Below are 22,327 nucleotides of genomic sequence, written 5' to 3'. Positions count from 1 at the left end.
TTTGTTACCATGTTCAAAATTGTCCAATCGAAGTCTTTGCACCATGAATTGTGTTTTTTTTTATCTATTATTTCATTAAGTTCTAATTTGGCTTTTCTTATACCATTCAGTGTGTGTTCTTCTGGGGAGACATGGTAAGCTTCCTCTAGTGATTTAATTCTGAGTTCTAATTCTGATGTTCTCAAAGTTTCCTTCTTTTTCTTATGGGAAGAGAAGGATATTATTTTCCCTCTCATTACTGCTTTTCCTGCTTCCCACAGATCTTTGATGAACATTGGAAACTTCACGCAACCAAAAACAAACATTAATGAGCCTAAATTAGTCTAATTTCCAGTGACTCAGCACACATATGAAAACACACCAGAGTCATGGCAAGTTCACATGTACAGTGTCAAGGCAGAGATAAAAACACTCCTTATGTGCTCATTAAGCTATGATATGTAAAACTGCAAAGCTGCATGGATGTGATACCTAAGCCGAAGCTTTTGTCATATTTAAAGCAGTGAGAAACACGTTGGTCTACAGCACGTCGAGGGAGATCTTTGCCCTCTGACCCGTGTCCTTGTACCTTTCTGTTTTGGCGTCACGTGTGGCTCGCCAAGTCCACCTTATGTTGTGATGATTAAAGAAAGTATGTGCCACAGAAAAAGAAGACTCGTCAAGGTGTTTAACCCCTTCATGCCTGGAGAAATTTGTCATGAACCACTAAGAGAGTTTTTATTTTTTTAAATCAAACCAAATTCTTCTATTTGCTCACCGTTGTTTTATTCATTTAATATTTAACTGGAGTATCACGTATTCCAGTACTTTACAGACTTTTTTTTGTATTTATTTTGTTCTTATATAATTGTAAATTAATTCAGGCGTGAAGGTGTTAAAGTCCTGACTTGTTGAAATGACAGAGTTTTGCAGACACATCACATCTCATTTTGGTTGAATAAGAGATAAAGATGAAGTCAGCGTTGGGGGTGGGGTAGTACAGAGCATGGACTGTGACTCTGTCCCTCCCTCGTGCTTTCCCTCTCCTGGGATCACAGCCTGACTATATAAAGGAGCGACCAGCCTTCTTCAGTTAGCTTAGTCAGGTAATTAAATCTGCAACTAATAGAAGGTCTCAGTGAACTTCACACGAGCTCCACGCGGACTCAGTGGACAGCTGGTTGAGAGATCCACAGACTGCTGGAGAACGTAGAAGTCGTCTGGTCCAGGCCAACTTCTCAGGTTATCAAGAGAGAATTAAAGACGAAATAGAATTAATCGACTATTTGTACTGGAGAGCAGTAAAAGATGCAGAAGTACGTTTTCACCCAACGGAAAGCAGCAGTGGCGATATGCATTGTGCTGGTAATGCTGGCTCAACAGGTGAGTCACTTTTTTTTAACCTAATTTGTTCAATTATAGCTCAGCTATTAAACTGAGGAATATATTATGACAAAAACCCTTTTTTTAATGCAAAAAACATACAATTCAGAGAGAAGTTGGGTTACTTGAACATTCGAAGAAACAGATAAAACAAGCAGATTGTTCTCTGAACTGTTTTTTGCATTATTTACAGAAACATTAGGATGAAATAATCCTCATCTTCTTCATTAATCCTGCTGCTTTAGTTCATCTAGCATCAATCAATAGCAATCTTATGTGTTGTTCTTATTCCGTTTGGTTTTGTATCCACACATGCTTATGTTCCTTTTTGTGTTCACCAGGTTTGTGCTGGTCCGTTGCCGCCACAGGCCCAGTCCAGTTCTGACCAGACTAAAGATTCAATGGGGGAACACACCATGCACACACTGCGAAGGGTGGTTCGGATGACCCCACTGTGGAGGATCATGAGCAGCAAACCATCTGGAGCTTTCTGCCAAAACCACTTTGAATGCTCCACAGGACTCTGCAGGTAACTGTGCTGGAAACAAAATCCAAAGTGGAAGGAAAATGACAGATTCAGCAACCCTTATTAAAAGTAGGAGAGGAAAAGTAGAAGGAAAAACCGAATAAATAAAAACTAATTAGCTTTAAGATATCCTGACAAGCTACAGGATGTAAATGATAGCATGTCAGATCTAAATGTGACTGTTTTTGGGTCAAAAATGTCACCATGAGGCAAATAACCAAAGATGAAGACTTTGAAAGAGTCAAGCTTAAGTTGTTAAGTGAAATTAAACAGATGGGACGCCGCCAGCTAGCTAAGTAGTAAGCATAGCAGTGACATTTACTAGCTAGCTAAATTTTGTTAGCGAACATTTATCTTCATGTAGTGGCTGTTGTAAGTGATTTGGTTTGGACCCAAGGCTGGCAGACACATTATTCTGATCAAACTGATGCTTTTTAGCCTTTTGTATGTCAATTCGCAGTATTTGCTTTGAAAATATACCTGAATATTTCACAATAGATTGTGTTCCTTTCTGCTGCCGAACTTCTTACCGAACATTATGCTTCGGTGCAAAAGAAAAAAAAGCTGAAGATTGTACAAATTTAAGTAAAAGTTTTGGATGAAATTAAAAATTTGTATGTTTGTGTGTGTTGTTTTTAGGGCCGGACACTGCTCAACAAATCAAGGATCCTCATCAGAACCTGCGAAGTATTAAACATCCAAGGACGCGACCAGTGTGTTTACGCATCTACAGCCATAATCCCGATGGGTTCTGATTACTGAGTCGTGAATTTTCCCACAATTTATCCTATTTTGTTTTGGGTTTTTTTGTACTTTTTTTTTTTTAATTAAGATTCGTATTTATGATTATCGATATATCTGCCCTTCTAACATAAACTTTTACAGTTTGATGTTAAGTCAACTACAGTTAGATGGTTGCATTTTGGCAGAAAAGAAGTAAAAATATTAGCTCTGGTCCTCAATAAGAATGCAAATTTTAAACAAAAGAAGCATTTTTTTAAATCTCAGATTATGAGTATTGCAAGTTACTGCAACCTTGAACTTAACTCCACAAACAACGTAATGGAGTCTGATGTTCAAATAGCTCGCAAGGTTTTATCGAGCATCCAGCTTTACTGATATGAGAATTAATAGAGTGATAGAAGCAGCACGGAGCAGGAGTTTGAACCATTTTAGAGCGCTTGACCTTTATATTGTTCCACATTTTTATCTTCCATTGGCCTTGATAACTTATCACGCAACTGTGGTGTCACAGTAGAAAGTCTCAAGAATTCACTGACAGTGCTGGTGGAAATAATTCTCTCTCTTGAACGTAACTTGTAGAAATGTAATCGGGAGATTTTACAAAACCCTGAAGCTGTAATGTTCTTCCAGACCCAGAAACAGACTTTTAAAATCTGAGCAGCCATTTATAAATACAGCTAGAGGTAAATTTTGAGTTGTGCATTTAAAAAATATCATTTAGGTCCATACTTTTGAGAGTTCAACTCTAAATATATATATATAAAATACACATATTTCCAACAAACTGCTAACATATTTCTCAGATTATTTATTTTATCTTTTGTTTGGACTTAAAAAAAAGAAAGTTCTCGTTTGTTTCTTTTATTTTATTCCCCATCTCTCGTCAAATTCCTTTTTGTTTGGTTGAGAATAATAGATCACCTTCAGTTGGTCAGCTTTTCCACATGAACTAAGTGGGAAATGACGGACAGATTTTAAACGTAAAGCTGCACAGCTTCAATATTTGCACATATTATTTCCTTAAATTTTTACGAATCCGCTTTGACTCACCTGCAGTTTACTTCACACACGCGGCAGGTGTTTACTGATATTTTGTACACTCGGCGTGTCGAAGAAACGTTTGAGTAGGATTGCACTTTTAAACCCAAATTATCTTTGTACTGTGTACTGTTTACTGTACTGTGTTACCTTCACATAGAGGACTGAAGGAAAAGTAGAAATAAAGTGTTGGAAAACAAGAATTCATTGTGTCAGTAGATTTAATCTTTATTCTGGTAATGTCATATCAGTGTTGCTTTTGATTATGAAATCCAGTCTGGTTGTTGTTCCTTTCATCATTGTGCACCATCATTTTCACTTCAGTTGGACTTATAAAAGGTGAATATCATAAAAATGACAAAAAGGATCAACAAGGATATTTATTTAGATTTTTCACAACTCACTGCTTTCTCTTTTATATCATATGAACCCAAATAGGGTAACGTTTCTGTACAGGCCTAAATAAATTGCTAAAGTAGTTGAGATATTTTGGTTTTGAACAAATATCACTGAACAAATTATGTGCATTCAACTTTAACTACAAGTCAACGCGTGTGTTGTTAATTTGAGTTTTATGGCTCAGTTGTTTAAACCTGAATTTCCTATAATTTAACACATCACATGGCCCAACAGCAGTTTGTTTTGTTGTCTTTATGTTTGTCCTCATTGGCTTCGCGTAGCTACGACATAGTTTCCTCTGCAAAGCAAGATTTTTTAGTTTTTTGGGGGGGACAATAAGGTTTATGGGCAAAATTTAAGTCATACATTTGGGTTTCAGCAGAAACCATACACTCATTGGCTACTTTATTAGGTCCACATTGATAGTAGCTACTGGGTTGGATCCCTTTGCCTTAATCCATAATGACATAGATTCAACAAGATATTGGAAACATTCCTCAGAGGTTTTGCTTCATGTTGACATGAAGTATCACACAGTTGCTGCACATCCATGATGAGAATCTCCCGTTCCACCACATCTCAAAGCTGTTCTGTTGGATGTAGATCTGGTGACTGTGGAGGCCGTTGGAGGACAGTGAACCCATCGTCATGGTGGAGATGATGTGAGCTTTGTGACATGGTGCATCATCCTGCTGGAAGTTTCCATTAGAAGATGCTACACTGTGCTTATAAAGAGATAGACATGGTCAGCAACAACACTCAGGCTGGCTGTTGTACTAAAATGTTGCTCAGTTCGTGGTAAAGAGGAAAAAGTTGGCAAAGAAAACATCCCCACCATTTTACTGGCAGCAGCCTGAAGCGTTGATCTGAGACCAGATGGATTCATGCTTTCATGATGTTTCCACCAAAATCTGATCCTCCCATCAGAATGTGGAGCTGAAATCAGACCAGACAACATTTTCCCATCTTGTATTGTCCAGTTCTGGTGAGTGTGTGGGAATTGTAGCCTCAGTTTCCTGTTCTTAGCTGACAGGAGTGGCGCCCGGTGTGTTCTTCTGCTGCTGTGGACCATCTGCTTCAAGGTGTTTTGTTTTCAGAGAATGTATTTTGCGTACATCTGACAAGGCATTTTGGTCCAGACAACTGCTGCTCTCAGGATATTTTCTCTGTAAACTCTAGAGATGGTTGTCTATGAAAATCACAGTAGATCAGCAGTTTCTATTAAACTCAGACCAACAGAAACACCATGGTTAAAGTCACTTAAATCATCTTTATTTCACATTTTGATGCTCAGTTTGAGCTTCACCAAGTCGCCAATTTTATTCAGTACAACTACATGTGGGATTTCTTCAAGCTCATTGCTCATGCAGGCTTTTTATCTGAGCACCATCTTTGTATACATTTTCAGGAGGAGAAATAAGTTATAAACCAAAGTATGTCTACAATTTTCATATGAAAAGCACTTTACAAATAAAAATGGAGTTGATTTGACAGACATTTTGCCATTTTTTCGTGTGCAAGTATGAAGCCATGTACATGTGTTTTGTTTTTTGTTTTTTTTTTAAAACTTTCATAACCCTTTGTGCTGACATTGATGGATTTGCTAACCTGGGGTCGTTTTGCAGTTTCATTTGCAGCACAAAGTAACTTATGGTTGGTTTTCTGGTTATATCATTGCTACGTGTAACTGAGTGAGGAAGTGAGAAGCAACATGCGGGTCAACAGAAAAAGAGTCTAGAGGAGCAGCTCCTACACTTGGTTGATCATGGAAAGCAAAACATGAAAAGGATCCAGAACTGCTGAGCAGGCAGAAGCCTGTCAAGCAATAACAGGACATCATTACTTTCCCCAAAAGTCTGATAACCATCTCTGAAGACCCCAGTTGTATTACAGGCTGCTGCTAAAACAAAAGAGAGGATGTTATGTGGTGATAAACAGGCAAACTGCCTTAGCTTTACTGCTCCCAGCAAGCTACATATAAGTCAGTTGTTCTGTTTCAGCTTGTCACCACAGTGGATGTTTGCTCTAGTGAATTGGCATGTTATATACCATTCCTAATGCAACCCTCTGCATTTACTCAGGCTTTGGACCTCAGAGAACCAACCTCCTCAGGAACACAGCAGTGTAGGGGAGCAGGACTCAAACCACTGACCATCAGGTCACAAGACAAGCAGCTCTACCACCTGAGCCACTGCCACCCCCCAGCTAAAGATAAGTCAGTGTTATTCATTAAATAGTAAAATGTCTCACTTTCAACATTTTGATTGTGTTTATGTCTCATAGTCAATGAAATAGTCAATGAAATGATTGTGTTTTGTTTTAATTTTCACATCAGGCCCTGCGATGGACTGGTGACCAGTCCAGGGTGTACCCTGTCTTTCTCCCAGTGATTGCTGGGATGGGCGCCAGCTTCCCCGACGTGACCCAGAATTACACTACACAGTTAAGAAAATGAACAAATGAGTGAATTTTCACATCATTTAAACCTATTTTGAATTGAGGTTGTACTCCACCACCACCCCTCCAGTCTCCCAAAAGTCATCAAAAATACCATTTAACAGCTCAACATGGTCAGATTTTATCCACTATACATATGTTTTTATGCTTCTGTCTTAATCAAACATCAGCAATATTTAGAGATGCAACAACAAAGAAAAAAAGTGTTCTGGAAACAATCACAGTGTATAAATAGTTGCTGACTCAGCACATCTCTGGTCGCGCTCATAAATGTGCATGACATATTGGTTCCAGCTTGGCTTAACTCAACACTATAAAGCTTCTGTGACTCATATGCAACATCTGCTGCAGGATGATGATGAGAGAGCATGGAGAGCTCGCTCGCTCTTTTTTTTTTTTTTATTCTGTTCAAAAGTCAAACAGCTGCTGTTATAATGTTCAGTCTTTCACAACAGTAAACTGAGTCAAATGTGTGAACCATTATGGTCCTGCTGAAAACTTCTCCCCTCCCTCCTTAAAGAATTTCCCCACCTTTTGTAGGAAGACCCAAAATACAAGCAGAGTGGAAAGTGGACTGGTTCAGGGGTTGCCCGAGTCCAGTCCTCTAGCGGTACCATCCTGCAGCTTTAAGATGCATTACTTCTCCAACACACCTCGATGGAATGGCTGAACTCCCGCATATCCACGTCATTCCGCTCTGCAGAGGCCTGGTAACGCGCCATCAGGTGTGTTGGAGAAGTGGTGCATCTAAAAGCTGCAGAATAGTGCATCTGCAGGACTGGACTTGGGCACCTCTGATCCACTTTATCTTCCCACTGAACTTTGACCTCATTATTTCCTCATTTTTGTTTAACCATCAAAGCAGGTGTTATCTTTCCTGCTTTCCAGTAAACTAAACGTATTCCTTGAACAGAAATCTTAACTGCATCTTAACTACGTGGATTGTTAAATTCCGAACATTCTTACGGGACACTGCTACCCAGGGTCAATTCATGTGACGTGTATTCAGACAAAGAACACAATTATCTCAGGAGGTGAGAGTGTGTTCCCTGAAAAAGTTACTTTTCTCATTGTTTTCCAGTCAAACTGTCTTCTTTTCCTCCTTATTACTTAATTTATTGATTAATTCAGTCAGTTTAGTTAGTTTTTCTTTCTTTTAAGAAGGAAATGTGATGATCAAGGCAGGATGTTGACAATGCAGGGATGGGCATATGACCATGGTCAGCAATTATACTGTTTGGTTGTAGAGCAGGGGTGCCCAAGTCCAGTCCTCGAGATCTACCATCCTGCAACCTTTAGATGCAACCCTGTCCAGCACAGCTGAGTCAAATAGCTGAATTCCTCTTCTGCATGTCATTCAGCTCTGCAGAGGCCTGCTGACGAGCCACTTATTTGATTCAGGTGTGTTGGAGAAGGCTTGCGCCTAAAAACAGCAGGATGGTAGATCTCCAGGACCGGACTTGGGCACCCCCGTTGTAGAGTGTGAATGAAAACTCAGCTGGTACTGAGGGGTAGTAGTTGTGGCTCAGGTGGTAGAGCCTGTTGTCTTGTGACCAGAGGTGGCCATTCCTGGCCCAGAAAGTAAAAGTTCTGTTCGGTAGCTGTTCCAACCAGTCACCAAATGAGCTGAATTTAATGAGCAGAGTTTATTTGCCAGGTAAACGAGCCTGTTAGTGAAAACACCTGTTCTAAATGTACAGGTAGATCCAAAAACATGGCAGGACTTTTGCTTTCTGGACCAGGAATTGCCACCTCTGCTTGTGACCTAAAGATTGGCGGTTTGAGTCCTGCCGCAGCCCCAAGAGCTTCAATATTGGCTTGGTAGGTGAAAGCTAATGTTGTTAAGGGGCCCAAACTGTGCCAAGAAAACACCCCCTTACATCATTACATCAATTAATGCAAGACAAGATGGATTGAAGCTTTTTTACCATCTGAACGAAATGGAGACTTATCAGACTGTACAACATTTTCCACCTTTAATGGTCCGATTCCAGTGAGCCTGTCAGAGTTGTAGCCTCAGTTTGCTGCAGCTTATAGGAGAATTAAACAAAAGGTGTTTCCAGCTTAATGTAAAAGATATCCAGAGGAATTTTGCTGCATCATTTAATCTCTTTGTTATCTGCTGATTGAACTTGACTGCAAACAGACAGCAAACAAGGTCTAAACAACAGCTGATCATCGCCCGCGGGTGACTCATCTGACTCTTTATACACTGATGTAGTGTGAGACCCACCCAAGCATGTCGAACGAGGAAAATCTGGGTGACTGCAGCCTTCAACTAGAGAGACTATCACATTAAATCAAATACCAGTCATACCAGTTCTGTTTTCTAAACAGTGTGTACTGTTGCTTCATATCTTACTGTGTAAACTTTGTGCTCTTGTGGCCTGATGTTGTATTTGGCTATTTTCTCTCCCAGTAGGGCAGAAGTCACATTGTTCAGTACACATTGTTCTTTAATGCTTAACTCCTCTCTGTGTGATATGTTGGTCGTTTAACATGGTGGTGTGGATACCGTTTAGCCCTGAAGAATCTAAACTAAACTATGTCTGAGATAAGCTCACAATGTCGAGCAGTGGCAACGTACAGTGGTACTTCCAGTGTCAGCAGAGCCTTGCTGCTGCTGTTGCCACTGGCCGATAATCGTCAACAATTTCTACCTATGGATTTACCACCTGCCCACTCTCTGCCCATTGATCCCCCTTGAACCCACCCCACACACTGCACCCATACTTGTAGTTATGCAAAACATAGGGGTGTACTTCCGCTTCAAATTTTCATGCTAGCTTAGCATTCCTCTTAGATTTATGCTAGTTACTAATTAAGTATTCATGCTAGTAGCATTAATAAAAACTAATTAAAGTTGTTTTCTTTTTTCATTTAGGCTAATACTCATGTTAGCTTAGCATTTCTCTTAGATTTATGCTAGTCATTCATTAAGTATTCATATTAGTAGTATTAATAAAAACTAATTAATGTTGTTTTCTTTTTTAATATAGGCTAATACTCATGTTAGCTTAGCATTTCTCTTAGATTTATGCAAGTTATTCATTGAGTATTCATATTAGTAGCATTAATAAAAACTAAATAATGTTTTCTTTTTTCCTTTAGGCTAATACCCATGTTAGCTTGGCATTACCCCAAGCTAATGTTAACATCAGAAACTGGTGGTTATTATTGACTTAACACAAACTGCAATGGATGCTTACAAGAAGCAGGCGTAAGTGTTGATATTATAACTTATTTTATTTTTAAAATGTATTTTCTTTTGGAAATCCTGCTTTTTATCAACAAAAACACCAAGATAAATAAATAAATAAATACATTAACTGGCAACCTGTCCAGGGTGTACCCTGCCTCTTGCCCAGTGATTGCTGGGATAGGCTCCAGCTTTCCTGCACCCCGTCATTGGAAACAAGCAGTTAAGAAAATGGATGCATAAAAAAAAAAAATCCCGTTTTACACAGGAGATGGTCATTCTACTAGAGGTGTGTAGTTTCAAAGAAATTCATTTGTCAGCATCTTTTATCTGCACCAGAGTGATTGATCATTGTGTTCTTACCCACATCTGATTATACTTCACACTGCATATGTTTTTGCTTAACAAATCCACCAAATAGGCTTCTGCTGCTAACGTATTGCTGACTGCAACAAACTTATTTGTATGTTTTCAATTTCAGACATTTTCATCAGTTTTTAGATGGAACGTCTGGTTATTCAGCACACAGACATCAGGTGTGTTTTGTGTGTGTGTGTGTGAGCATGTGCGTTATAGTCACAAATCAATATTATCAGCCCTGCACGGCATCAGTCCGTGTCTATCCCTGTCTGTCTGTTTGCCTTTCACAGGTCATGTATTTTTGGTATTGCTAACATGACTAAACTTTGAACTCTAAACACTGTAAGTCCAATATTTCTGATTTGTGACTGTTTTAATGCCAGCAGCTGATATCACAAGATATTAAACTGAAATTAATTTTCTCTGCCTGTTATGGCCTCTTATCACCATCTTGTGCTGCATATTGGACAGTTGATTAACTCAGATAAAATTATCAACCAAAATATTGACTTTAAAAAAAAAAGCACAAATTTCTGAATAAAACCTCAGATGTAAAATCTGCTCCAGACTTCTCAGTCATGAAGGATGGACCATTAACATGCAAGTTGTCATATCTCGCTAAATGTTTGATTTCCGCAGCATTTTGGTTAGAAATCTATTGCTGCTTCATATTTCTTCCAGATTACTGATTATAGTTACCTCACAGACTAAATATAACTTCAGAGACTGTTGTATATTTATTGTTCCTAAATCTAGGAAAGGGCTGAAACAAAGATGTTTGTCTTTTTGGAGGTGTTCAACTGTGGAATGAACTCAGAAATGATGTATAAAATTGTAATTCTTTATTTCAATTTGAAAAGATGATTTAATAGTTTAATTTTGAGAGATATGCAACTTTATAAATTATTTGCTTTGTAAATGTCACACATTGAGTTTGTAGTGCATTTGTTTTTGTTGGTATTTTGTATATTTTAAGGTAACTCTACTTGTACGTGTACATTATTAGGTAGACAAGCTTTGCTTCTGGCCATTTTGTTTTTGTTGCTTGATTGTTTTTTTATTGGAAATGGACAAGCTGATTGTGACTGATACAGAACGAACGAACGAACAAACAAACAAACAAACAAACAAACGTATGTTCGGCTCATATGTATGAACCATATCTTCTAGCAGTGTATTCTAGTAATATAAATTACAGCTGTACAAAACTAACCAACTAACCAACTGACTAACTAACGTTACACTCATACATATGAACCATATATTCTGGCATTGTATTATAGTAATATAAATTACAGCTGTACAAAACCAACCAACCAACCAACTAACTAACCAACTAACTAACTAACTAACACTAGACTCATACATATGAACCATATATTCTGGCATTGTATTATAGTAATATAAATTACAGCTGTACAAAACTAACCAACTAACTAACTAACTAACACTAGACTCATACATATGAACCATATATTCTGGCATTGTATTATAGTAATATAAATTACAGCTGTACAAAACCAACCAACTAACTAACTAACGTTACACTCATACATATGAACCATATATTCTGGCAGTGTATTATAGTAATATAAATTACTGTTAGCTGCAGACCACTTTGTTTTATAGGAACGTTTTTCTCGTACAGTTAGGTAATGTTGCGTAACAGTCTAAACAGAGTTTAGTTAGCATATAGATAGTTTAGAAAGCAGTCCTGTCCTGTCATGAGTCTGAACTTTTACGCAGTTCAAACTTCCAGCATGCATCCATATGCTGTTTAAAATCATACGCAGCACATGGATCCTTCTGGAGCGAAGCTGAAAACAGCTGCTGCCAACCTCAATGCAGCAGAGTTCATGATCCTGCTGATATTTCACTGCCTCTCGTACGAGTCCTGCTGATATTTCACTGCCTCTCGCACGAGTCCTGCTGATATTTCACTGCCTCTCGCACGAGTCCTGCTGATATTTCACTGCCTCTCGCACGAGTCCTGCTGATATTTCACTGCCTCTCGTACGAGTCCTGCTGATATTTCACTGCCTCTCGCACGAGTCCTGCTGATATTTCACTGCCTCTCGCACGAGTCCTGCTGATATTTCACTGCCTCTCGCACGAGTCCTGCTGATATTTCACTGCCTCTCGCACGAGTCCTGCTGATATTTCACTGCCTCTCGTACGAGTCCTGCTGATATTTCACTGCCTCTCGCACGAGTCCTGCTGATATTTCACTGCCTCTCGTACGAGTCCTGCTGATATTTCACTGCCTCTCGTACGAGTCCTGCTGATATTTCACTGCCTCTCGCACGAGTCCTGCTGATATTTCACTGCCTCTCGCACGAGTCCTGCTGATATTTCACTGCCTCTCGCACGAGTCCTGCTGATATTTCACTGCCTCTCGCACGAGTCCTGCTGATATTTCACTGCCTCTCGCACGAGTCCTGCTGATATTTCACTGCCTCTCGCACGAGTCCTGCTGATATTTCACTGCCTCTCGCACGAGTCCTGCTGATATTTCACTGCCTCTCGTACGAGTCCTGCTGATATTTCACTGCCTCTCGTACGAGTCCTGCTGATATTTCACTGCCTCTCGCACGAGTCCTGCTGATATTTCACTGCCTCTCGCACGAGTCCTGCTGATATTTCACTGCCTCTCGTACGAGTCCTGCTGATATTTCACTGCCTCTCGCACGAGTCCTGCTGATATTTCACTGCCTCTCGTACGAGTCCTGCTGATATTTCACTGCCTCTCGCACGAGTCCTGCTGATATTTTACTGCCTCTCGTACGAGTCCTGCTGATATTTCACTGCCTCTCGCACGAGTCCTGCTGATATTTCACTGCCTCTCGCACGAGTCCTGCTGATATTTCACTGCCTCTCGCACGAGTCCTGCTGATATTTCACTGCCTCTCGTACGAGTCCTGCTGATATTTCACTGCCTCTCGCACGAGTCCTGCTGATATTTCACTGCCTCTCGCACGAGTCCTGCTGATATTTCACTGCCTCTCGCACGAGTCCTGCTGATATTTCACTGCCTCTCGCACGAGTCCTGCTGATATTTCACTGCCTCTCGCACGAGTCCTGCTGATATTTCACTGCCTCTCGTACGAGTCCTGCTGATATTTCACTGCCTCTCGCACGAGTCCTGCTGATATTTCACTGCCTCTCGTACGAGTCCTGCTGATATTTCACTGCCTCTCGCACGAGTCCTGCTGATATTTCACTGCCTCTCGTATGAGTCCTGCTGATATTTCACTGCCTCTCGCACGAGTCCTGCTGATATTTCACTGCCTCTCGTACGAGTCCTGCTGATATTTCACTGCCTCTCGCACGAGTCCTGCTGATATTTCACTGCCTCTCGCACGAGTCCTGCTGATATTTCACTGCCTCTCGTACGAGTCCTGCTGATATTTCACTGCCTCTCGCACGAGTCCTGCTGATATTTCACTGCCTCTCGTACGAGTCCTGCTGATATTTCACTGCCTCTCGTACGAGTCCTGCTGATATTTCACTGCCTCTCGCACGAGTCCTGCTGATATTCCACTGCCTCTCGTACGAGTCCTGCTGATATTTCACTGCCTCTCGTTCGAGTCACTTATGTTCAGATGGGTGAAATCAACTTGGTTTAGTAACTTTGAGTCACAATTAGTCATGCAGTCCTCATCCAGCTGCACATTTAATACAATGTGGGTCAATACTTTCAGTATCACAGAGATTACCGTGTCTTTCAGATGAAATATTTTCATACTTATCTATGTATTGTGTGTTTATTAAAGAGTATTTCAGTCTCTATTGTTTTTCTTAAACAAATGTACACACATGTGTAGGCTATGTATGTGTGTAAACGGCTGCAACAAAACACAAGAAATGTACTTGGCATAAATCTAAAACAATTGAACGACAATTTGAGAAGCAATTGGGTTCATCTGCAGCAGGTGAGCAACACGACTTGGTATGAAAGGAGGGTTTCGGACTAGGAGACGATCCTCTCACATGTAAAGATGGACGGAGGTTCAAATATGTGGTGCAAACTTCATCCTCTGTAAATTAGGAAGACTGAATATCCCGCCACCTACTGTGTATGTCATCAAAAGATGAAGAGAATCGGGAGGAATATTTGCGTACATGACACAGGAATAAAAGTCGAAACTGGATTCTGGTTTAAACTGGATACTCCGCAGGTCAGACGCAGGTCTGATGCAGCACTGCGTCACAAACAGACATGGTTTTCAACTGGAAATTGCTGCATGGAAGACTTCATCATGCAAAGCAGCAGGGAAGTGAACAGGATCCAGAAACGCTGCTATATGCTGGGACCAAAGCTGATCTAAAAGGATCCGAAGCGAAGTGGGAATTGGTCTGTGGTCAGATGAATCAAAATTTGAACTGGAGGCTAAAAAGCGGAGGGGGCGTCCAGCTTGTTCCACAAAAGCAGCAACATCTGCTCCCATCCAGATGACGCCTCTTTCAGGGAAAGTCTTGCAGATTTCAGCAAGACGATGCTGAACCACATCCTGTATCCATCACAGCAGCATGGCTTCACTAGAGAAGAGTCAGGGTGCTGAACCAGACCTTAGTCCTCTCCATAGATTGTATATAACAAAATGGGCGGAGACTCTGTGACATCACCCATAGGTTTCTGAAGAGGTGAATTGAAGCATGCGTGTCGTCTCGCCCGGAAAATACAAATCTGGGCAAAGAGGTTGAGCTGAGAGGGAGGCTGTGAGCGTCACGGTGGATGATTGACATCAAGCAAACTCAGAGTTTCCTGTAGCTGAGAGCTAACCATCTAACGGAGATAAACAGGCTAAAGGTAAGTCACGTTAACCGGCTAAAAACCACGGTTCTACATTCTTCTGACTTCAAGCGGGAGATCGGGTACCTGTCAATCAAAAGGACACGTTCCTAAATATTCCAAACTTCTTTCATATCTCCAGTCCTCTCCTGAAACTCCACTGACTGGACTCCTCGCTTCCCAGCCACGTTTTGCTGCTTTGAGTTGCTGCCATCAGATTCTAAAGAAGCTTATATTTTCCATGAAATGTCTCAGTTTGAGAATAAGAGTTTAAGTTGAACTATTATTATATTTATTAAATCATTGCATTGATTTTTTTATACTTTGAATTTGAGGTTTGAATATTGATTTTTTTTTTTTTTTTTAATCATACCAGCCCTTTTATGTTATATTAAATAAAATCTACTAGAAATGGGAAGAAACGTTTTTAACTTGTTGAAAGTTTTTGTAGAAAATGTTTTTTTTTATTAATATTCACATATTAAAAAGCAATGCAAAGTCCCTCATACAAGATGTATAAAGTTGGTTTTTTTTTTTTTTTTTTACTAAAAATTATTGTTTCCCAAAACACTACGGCTGTTTTCATATTCATTTTTATATTAATGTTGTGTCTTCCTTTATTTTGTTTAATATATTTACTTATATGACAGGTGGCAAAAGAACAAAAAGAAATTCCTGTCATCATAAATTACTCATGTTTGTACAGATGTGTCTCCATTAGAATCAAACCGGAAAAAAAAGAAATAAAGAAACAAATGCAAACAAATTAAAGACTAAAAAAAATGTAAACTTAGCTGAAACAAATGAATATTGTGGATGCAAACATCACCTTTTCATCACCTGGTCCCGCTGCAGCAGCCAGACAGCAGTTTGCATGAAAGTGTTGTGAATGTGCGGCGCACCATCTGCTGGACGTCTCCATTAAACCATCTGAACGCTTTTCTCCCACTGCAGAGACGGAAAGACTCGCCCACCGGACTTTTCCATCCAAACCATGTTAATTAAACCAAAAGCTCATTTCTGACTGAAAGCCGCCAGTTTCTTGAGCTTTAACCAACAAAACACCTTTCAATATAAAGTTTATTCCGGAGGTCATGAGAGTTTTAAGATTATAAAACAGAAAATGTTTTGACAAACAGTGTACTGTTAAAAAATACGTTAAACAATGCAGGAGTTTTCAGCTTTAGATAAACTGGCTAAATCCATTTATTGACAAACAGGTTTTTACTGTTTTCTTACAGAATTAGTTTCTACAGCCAACAAGCAGTTTATTCAGACGTTTCTGACTCTTTGCAGCTCACATGGAGTGTTTCAAACCCCACATAATGGCCGATGTCATCTTGTTCTTCACCTTCGTTCGTCCTTTATTCACACTTCAGCATGAGATGTGTTCGAAGTCGCGAAAAACACGTTCAGGTTCCTGGATTCACAGCGTTGCCACAACTCTTCATGCTGAAGCTTATTGATGGATTAATGCAATAAAAACTAATAATGCACCAGAAAAAGAGATGGTTTATGACCATGTGATTTCAGAATGCTACGTTTGCATGTTAAAAAAACCGCACACATACAGCTGAAGTGCAACATTACATTGTTCAATAAATGTCATCGTTCAGACGTTTCCACTTCGCCGCTCTTTCAGCTTCAGTTAAAACCTAACAAATAAATAGATCACATATATATTATCATCATGTTTTTAGATATATCCTTTAGTTTACACATTTCAGGCTAAAGCACATCAGGCTGGCACTGAGCTACATGTACGGTGATCAATCAGATATGTTAGAAAAACATCCTTTTAATCAATCAGCCATCAGAAAGGCGGGTTTTATGAGGAAAACTAAAAAAGGACGACGAGGGGGAGGGGGTGAAGACGTCAACAGTCTTGGGATAATCTCTTATGGAGCATCTTGTCCAATCACAGGTTAAAAAATAAATGACACAGTGAGCCATGCTGCCTTAGCCGACACACATTCACTGGTTGTTATTTTTAGTCTAATCCGTTTCAATCTGCAGCGGGCCAAACGACCCAAACATGCAGCTACTAGTTACTTTTAGTTGGTGTCCTGTTTGATGTTTTCATTCAGATGTACATAAAGTCGACAAAACGAGGAGTAAAGGCGACGTTTTGTTCGGATGAAGAGGCTCCCTTAACGGTCATGACCCTGAGGACGATGCATCGCGGACCTGCGTATGAAACTAACTCGCAAAACACAAAAAACGAAACCTGCTGGCGTCGTTAAAGCTTAAGAGTCTGACAATGCCAACAACACGCCACTCTGCGTTAAGCACACGGTGAAAATGTAAATCTCACTGCACGGCGCACGATCCGCTGGGCAGGAAGTCCTGCACGTACACCGCCACCGCCTTTGTGAGGTAGGTCATGCTCCCGAAGCGGCCGCTGGGGGCGCTGTCGTACAGCAGCCTGCACACTCCTGTGGCCGGGTCCTTCTCCAGGATGTGCTCCTCGGCTCCCAGGTCCTTCTGCAGGAGACGGGAAGATGGAAATTTCCCTGAATTAGTTGCTAAAATGTCTGCTGGCATTTCGATTCGCGCGTACTGATGCTGACCTGATCCTTGTAGAACATGTCGTTGGCCAGGTGGACGATCTTCTCCACGTGGATGATGGAGCCGATGCTTGGGATCTCCACGTCAGCCAGCATGGTGAGCACCAAGATGGCCTCCACCAGCAGCTGCCGGTACTCAGGCTGAGGGACTCGGTTCAGAACGGTTTCCACGTGAACGGAGAACTTGATCTCTCCGGGAGTCATCTAGAGGTGGGGATAAAAATGAAGATGGATGAATCAGGTCTCCATAGCAACACCGCAGCTGCTTCTTTTATCCTCAACAGGTAACTTCTTTCAGAAGGAATACATGCACTCGCTGGACACTATCATTTATCTATATATTTATGCTATTTTTTTTAATTTATATTTTATTATCTTATTTTATTATTATTAATCTTATTATTTTTTATTTTGAAAAAAAATGTTTTTTATTATTATTTATTATATTATTATTATTATTTTATTTTATTATTTGATCTATTTATTTTTTATTTATATTTATGTTATATTTTTATATTTATATTTTTTTGTTAGACTCCTTTTACCTTCTATTCAACGAGATATTGGAAACATTAATCAGATTTTCTCCATATTGACTTGAAGCATCACACAGTTGCTGCACATCCATGATGAGAATCTCCCGCTCCACCACATCTCAAAGCTGTTCTGTTGGATGTAGATCTGGTGACTGTGGAGGCCGTTGGAGGACAGTGAACTCATCGTCATGGTGGAGATGATGTGAGCTTTGTGACATGGTGCATCATCCTGCTGGAAGTTTCCATCAGAAGATGCTACACTGTGCTCATGAGCAACAATACTCAGGTAAGTTGTGGTGAATAAATGATGCCATGTTGGTATGAAGGAGCCAAAAGTTTGCCTTTAAAAATGTCACCTGCACCATTACACCACCAGCAGCCTGAAATATTGATACAAGACAGGAAGGATTGATGCTTTCATGATGTTTCCACCCAATATGGACCCTTCTTTCTGAATGCAACAGCTGAACTGGAGACTCATCAGACCAGAATCGTTTTCCATCTTCTATTGTCCAGTTCTGGTGAGTCTGTGTGAACTGGAGCTTCAGTTTCCTGACCTAACCCGGAGATAACAGGAGCTAACCAGCTGAAGCCAAGTCACGTTGTTAACTGGCTAAAAACCACGGTTGTTCTACGTTCTTTTGACTTGAAGCGGGAGATCGGATACCTGTCAATCAAAAGGACACGCCCCTAAATATGCCAAATTTTGAGATTGAATTACTTTTAAAAGGGTGAGTTAAAAAAAATCACTCCCCCCCACAGTTGTCATGAAGGTAAACCTGACCTATTAAATCGAAAATGGATTTTTGAACCAGGCTGTAAACATGTTTATTTCTGCTGTGAAGTTGGTCTTTTTAACATGGGAGTCTATGGGGATTTGCTGTTTTGGAGCCCCTAGTGGATGAAGGGGGAACTGCAGTTTTCTACACATTCACATATGCTTCACTTTTTACTGCCGGAGGTTGCTGCTTGGTTGGAACCAGTGCTTATTTGATTTCCCATTGCCTATCTACCATCTCCAACCAGTCTGATCATTCTCCTCTGACATCAAGAGGAAATTTTCATCCAGACAACTTCTGCTCGCTGGACATTTCTTACTTTTAGACCATTCTCTGTAAACCCTCTCTGGTTGTTACCATCCCAGTAGATATTTTATGTTATACTCAGACGCATCAGTTTCAAAGTCACTAAACTTTTAACAAGGCATCATGTCAACATGACGAAATGAACTGAAGCACTGATCTGATTGGCTGATTAGATATTTGTCTTAAAAGAAGAGGAACAGGTGTATCTAATAAAGTAGCAGGTGAGTGTGTTTACAATGCCCCAGATGCAGCAGTCAGGGAACCAGAGTCCTCAGCTCGACTATGTGCTGATCATGTCACCACCTGCAGCACATATCGGTTTCTTAAGTTTGTTATTTATGAAGTTTTGGTCATTTATGTTTGTGTTTTAGCTTGTTTCAGTAATGTCTTCTGTAGTAAATAAAACTGACTATAAGGAAATATTAACAAGATCAAAAACAGACAGAAAATGTGGCCGACATCTGCTGTGATGACGGCTGGCAGCCGATGAGTTAAAAACCATTATAACTATTCAGTTATCCAGTTCTGCCCTTATCTAAAAAAAAAAACCACCTCCATCATTCAGTCCTTCACTACTTTCTTTTTATATTTTTTACCAGTAAAGTTTGATGCAGAACATGTGTCAGAGGCGCTATATCCTAAAGATCCTGAATTTATTGAGGACTGTTACGTAAAGGTAGATACGCATGTACAGGCATCACAGGTACCTGAAAGGGATATTTAGCATTGGACTGGATACCAGTAAAACCTGAAATCCAGGTGTGGTATTGTAAATATGAGAACGAAAAGAACAAAGAAAAGTCTTGTTGGGCTCATTTGCATGCAAACAAGCAAGACAGTGGAGGAAGTCTCACCTCTCTGGTGGTAGAAGATGGAAGAACGAATCCCTCTATGGACAGACCGTGGCACTGCAACATGACACAGATAGTTTAGTTCATCTAAATAAAAACTGCATCAAAATTTATCATCTGGACTCAGTTCTGATGAAGACTGTTCATGTCTGTGCTGACTGACATGATAAATGACACTATGGATGAAATATTTCTGCAGCTTTGTTCTATATGTAATGAAACCAGTTCTAATAAAGGTTTGCCTTAAAAACCAGTTCTACTGGAGGTCTGCCTTAAAAACCAGTTCGAATGGAGGTCTGCCGTATAGAACCAGTTCTAATGGAGATCTGCCTTAAAAACCAGTTCGAATGGAGGTGTGTCTGAGTAAACCAGTTTTAATGGAGGTCTGTCTGAGTAAACCAGTTCTAATGGAGGTGTATCTGAGTAAACCAGTTCTAATTGCCTTATAAAACCAGCTGTAATGGAGGTGTGTCTGAGTAAACCAGTTCTATTGCTGGTCTGCCTTATAAAACCAGTTCTAATGGAGCTCTGCCTGAGTCAACCAGTTCAAATGGAGGTGTGTCTGAATAAACCAGTTCTAATGGAGATCTGCTGTATAAAACCAGTTCTAATGGAGGTCTGCTGTATAAAACCAGTTCTAATGGTGGTCTGCCTGAGTAAACCAGTTCTAATGGAGGTCTGCTGTATAAAACCAGTTCTAATGGTGGTCTGCCTGAGTAAACCAGTTCTAATGGAGGTCTGCTGTATAAAACCAGTTCTAATGGTGGTCTGCCTGAGTAAACCAGTTCTAATGGAGGTGTGTCTGAGTAAACCAGTTCTAATTGCCTTATAAAACCAGTTCTAATGGAGATGTGTCTGAGTAAACCAGTTCTAATGGAGATGTGTCTGAGTAAACCAGTTCTAATGGAGATGTGTCTGAGTAAACCAGTTCTAATGGAGATGTGTCTGAGTAAACCAGTTCTAATGGAGAAGTATCTGAGTAAACCAGTTCTACTGGAGGTCTGTCTTATAAAACCAGTTCTAATGGAGGTCTGCCTTATAAAACCAGTTCTATTGCTGGTCTGCCTTAAAAACCAGTTCTAATGGAAGTGTATCTGAGTAAACCAGTTCTAATTGCCTTATAAAACCAGTTCTAATGGAGGTGTGCCTGAGTAAACCAGTTCCCCATTCTCAGACCTTCTGCAGGATCTTCCAGACTTTCTGGTAGAAGCCGACAGGAACTCTGTTCAGCGCTCCATCCAGCCTCCTCCTGCGCAGCCACTGGCCGTGCCTGCTGTCCTTAGCAACCGGGATGTTCTCCGAAATGTCGAGTGATTCCACTGACGGCGCTCCGTACCTCTGATGGGGGAGGTTCAGGGGGGAAAAGAAACGAGTTACTTTCAGCTCCGGAGAAACGGTACCCTCTGCTTTGAGGCGCAATGCAACCTCACAGCGGTAAAACACGCGGTGCTTTTCATCATGCTTCCACCACTCCTCTCATCATGGGACATCTTCTGTTCCCTCGGATCCCCCTTGAGGAACAAGGAGAGGGGAATTTTCTTTCAGAGCTTAAAGTTTGGGAATATTTTGGGGTATATTGCATCAAATGGTGTGACAAAGACGTGAGATAGGTAACCTGTAGCCTTGTGTTAGTTATGCAGGAGAATTTATAGCTGCAGCAGGCATTTATTATCATCAAGGGATGAATCTTAATGATCCAGCTGAGTTTGGTGATTTAAAGGGCAACACATCGTGACGGAGGCAAAGAGGGACGTCAGCATCATGAAAAGCACCCACAGTGGCTCATAAGTGTTTAGTTGTGTTTCACTCTTCAACCTTTTTCCCACTTCATTTAAAAAAAAAAAACTCAAACAAAAACCCAAAAAAAGATCAATCCAGGAATAAATCTGGATAAATCCAGATGAAAGCAAGTCTTTACCCCAGATTCGGTGCTTTCTATGTCCAGTGACTGAGCCTGCACGCCCTGAGAATCAAACAAAAGTAGAAAAGAAAGAAAAAACAAACAAAAAGATGGATAAAATGAAAGTGACATGGAGTGAAGATGGAGCCAGAGGCGGCGCAGCATGCATGAATCCAAATCAGGGTGCGAAATGACCGGAGTTAAAGTCGGAGCTCAGCAAATTACCTGCAGGAATTAAATTCACGTTAGTCTGAAATCAATTCATAACAAGCACAACAAACAGATCTTTTCCTTGTTTTCAATTAACTTTATTCCCGATTTCTAAATTAAAAAGTTTCCCAACAAGTTCTGCGTTAGATCGTTGAAGCTTTTAGCTCGAAGCGAATTCCAGCCGATAAAAACGGGCTGATTAGTCAGTAACTACTCGGCTTCACCGTTTTGAACTGTTGATTTCAATCAGTTTTGCGCATCAGCAATTAAACATGATGGTTAGATGTAGCTGTGAAGAAAA

At 40.4% G+C, this 22,327-nt stretch overlaps 2 protein-coding genes across 4 annotated transcripts in view; one reads left to right on the top strand and one right to left on the bottom strand.

Moving 5' to 3' along the window:
* Window positions 1-1,287: 1,287 nt before the first annotated feature.
* leap2 (liver-expressed antimicrobial peptide 2) lies at window positions 1,288-2,582 on the top strand (the record flags this gene model as incomplete). Its single annotated transcript, XM_079257523.1, has 3 exons — window positions 1,288-1,362; window positions 1,704-1,891; window positions 2,528-2,582. The coding sequence occupies 3 exons, from the start codon at window positions 1,288-1,290 to the stop codon at window positions 2,580-2,582; spliced, it is 318 nt and encodes a 105-aa protein (XP_079113649.1).
* A 13,466-nt stretch (window positions 2,583-16,048) lies between these two features.
* Window positions 16,049-22,327, bottom strand: part of phka1a (phosphorylase kinase, alpha 1a (muscle)) — a 42,786-nt gene continuing 36,507 nt past the window's right edge. For 2 of the 3 annotated variants that reach the window (XM_079258144.1, XM_079258146.1), the window contains exons 27-31: window positions 21,835-21,879; window positions 21,093-21,254; window positions 19,920-19,973; window positions 17,448-17,648; window positions 16,049-17,361 (exon numbers count right to left, since the gene is read on the bottom strand). In XM_079258144.1, coding sequence (XP_079114270.1) covers window positions 17,188-17,361; window positions 17,448-17,648; window positions 19,920-19,973; window positions 21,093-21,254; window positions 21,835-21,879 — 636 coding nt within the window. In that variant the 3' untranslated portion in view covers window positions 16,049-17,187. The remainder of the gene's footprint in view (window positions 17,362-17,447; window positions 17,649-19,919; window positions 19,974-21,092; window positions 21,255-21,834; window positions 21,880-22,327) is intronic. The other variant, XM_079258145.1, reaches the window with a different exon arrangement.

This window comes from Telmatherina bonti, assembly GCF_933228915.1.
Source record: "Telmatherina bonti genome assembly, chromosome: 18".
In the NCBI taxonomy this organism is placed as follows: domain Eukaryota; kingdom Metazoa; phylum Chordata; class Actinopteri; order Atheriniformes; family Telmatherinidae; genus Telmatherina; species Telmatherina bonti.
Note: the sequence above shows the minus strand (reverse complement) of the source record. Positions and strands in the feature narration are given on the sequence as shown.